The 2,294-nt window shown below is 33.3% G+C and overlaps 1 protein-coding gene across 1 annotated transcript in view; it reads left to right on the top strand.

The window, feature by feature from the left end:
- Vps16B (Vacuolar protein sorting 16B) overlaps positions 1-966 on the top strand; it is a 5,774-nt gene extending 4,808 nt beyond the window's left edge. Inside the window, exon 2 of the mRNA XM_017625639.1 lies at positions 1-966. This exon is cut by the window's left edge and continues 1 nt beyond it. Coding sequence (XP_017481128.1) covers positions 1-732 — 732 coding nt within the window. The 3' untranslated portion in view covers positions 733-966.
- The last annotated feature ends 1,328 nt before the right edge of the window (positions 967-2,294 follow it).

Below are 2,294 nucleotides of genomic sequence, written 5' to 3'. Positions count from 1 at the left end.
GCGCTCCTACAATTCAAAGCGGCAATGTCTTGCAAAGATCTGGTGCACCGAAAAAGGAAGTTGCAACAGCTACTCGACCAGTACAGTGGTGATAAGAATGTGGTCAGTGTATATTTACAACAATTTCAAGCAGCATTGAAATTGGTGGAGTTTGTAGAGAAAGAACGCAATGTGCTTGATAATCTAGTAGATATGCACTCCACGCCTATTGAAGTACTTTACCAATGTTGCCGCAATCACAACAACTGGAAAGAACAGGATATGACTCGTACCGTATCACCGTTTCGGCTAAGTGCGGATCTACAAATTTCACCGGCTCAATTGGAATGGACTGCCTTGAATGAGCGTGCCAATGCACAAGCCTACGCTGATCTGGAAAGTGTATTCGAACGTATTCCCGCTTGGAATCCTATGAAGACAAAACAATTTCATATAAGTTTTTCATTGGAACTGGCGATTTTACGACTTTACTCACTGCAAGCACCCACAAGCGTATTGTATATGTTTTTAACAAAAATGAGCAACGCAACAGAGAAATTAGAGCTTGCCCAGCGCGTTAAGTGTGTGCGTGCGGTAATTGATGCCCTGACGGGCATGAAGGATGTAAATCAGTTAACCCAACTTAAGGACACATTACCGCAGCGATCAGAAGAGCAAATTTACTGTGAAAAGGCGCTAAAAAGTTTACAAACAAAGCGTTGGACTACGGAAAACATAAAGTTGAAGTTGTAAATAAGCTGGGTAATGGGTCTTGGGGAAAGCAGCAATATTTTGGATGTGTAGGACGCATTATCGAATATTTTTTGAAAAACTTTGTTATATGTATACAAATAATTTGTTTTTAAGTAAGCAACTTCGCGTAGTATTTACGGTAACTTCATTTGTTACTCATGTTTATATGTTAATACATATATGCAGGAATAAGCATCTGGCAAAATAATAAAATTATAGTTTAAAAAACTAAAACCTCCCTATTATAATTGTCATTCGTACTGTCATCAGGTATGTAACTTAAGAATAAAAATCGCTGCATCTTTTAGGCGCATCAATATTACATAGTTACATCCCGAGATAATAAAAGGAAGGCAAAAAAACCTCTAATCTTTTTTTTTGTGATGTTGGGAATTTCGTTCGAATATTTTAGTTCATCAGCATAAGTAGAACTAAAAATGTATCAATTATTATGCTTTTTTAATATTTATTTTGGAAAAAATTTTTTGTGTCATTCATAATCTATTACATTAATTAATATATTTATAATGTTCACTGGTATGTATACTTGTATAATTGCATGTATGGATATATCTTTGCTAAGATAATATAGTGTTTTTGCAATCGCAGGCGTTTATTTTTACTATAAGAGTAAGATAACTGAACAAATTTTAAGATCACAAGCTAACAAACGTACAAAATAAGCACATTTATGTGATTACGTGTGTGCATGTAATTACTGATTTCCTATGTATTATTGTTTAAATTTAATTTTTTTATATATTCAGCTATTTATCAAAATTATTGAATTAGTAAAAGTTTAAAGCAGTTCCAGTTTGCAAAAATATTAGCAACAAAATTTTATTTAGCTTATTTATTTATGAAAAGCTCACAAAAGCAATAATTATTTTTTATACTAAATTTTAGATGATTACTTTATCCTTATAACGTTTTTCGGTTGTCACATAAATATAATTTAAACTGTGCTAAGTGTACAAAGTGTAAAGGACAATTCGCTAATAAAAGCGAATTTAAAAACTATGATAACTTACAATTTTAAGAGGCCTTTATCGAGTATTTATCTTCGTTTTATTTGTGGTAATTTTATATGTATGTATTGAACTATGTGTTTCAAAAACTAATTGGTCATTTATCTACTCAATCTTTGGATTCTTTTGTGGTCAAAATAATTTAAAGAAAATATATGTAAACTTTTAAAAATCGTAATATGTAGGTGGTTGTCGTTTTCGTTGACTGACTGCTATCGACTTGGTATTGGCGGCTAAGCAAATTAAAGTTAATATTTTCATTTTAAGTGAATGAAGATTGAAAAAATAAAAATGACAACTTTAGAAATTAAACTCTCGTACTGAAGTAATCCCGGGCTAAATCAAAATTTTCATTTATGAAAATTGATCGCGATACCAGTTTGGCTCCCACGATAGTCGGGTCTACGGAATCGGACTGACCCAGGTATATATTCGGATTCGCGTTGATCTCTCAATGGATCTTCATTTCTAAATCGACTTGAGGGGCTGAACCACGACCTTGGGCATTGCGTTCCCCGACAGTCGGGCCAATAG

The sequence above is a fragment of the Rhagoletis zephyria genome, unplaced genomic scaffold (genome assembly GCF_001687245.7).
Source record: "Rhagoletis zephyria isolate East Lansing unplaced genomic scaffold, Rhagoletis_zephyria_1.1 Rzeph_scaffold_04148, whole genome shotgun sequence".
Lineage (NCBI taxonomy): Eukaryota > Metazoa > Arthropoda > Insecta > Diptera > Tephritidae > Rhagoletis > Rhagoletis zephyria.
The sequence above is the reverse complement of the archived record's forward strand: the minus strand, read 5'-3'. Positions and strand labels throughout refer to the sequence as shown.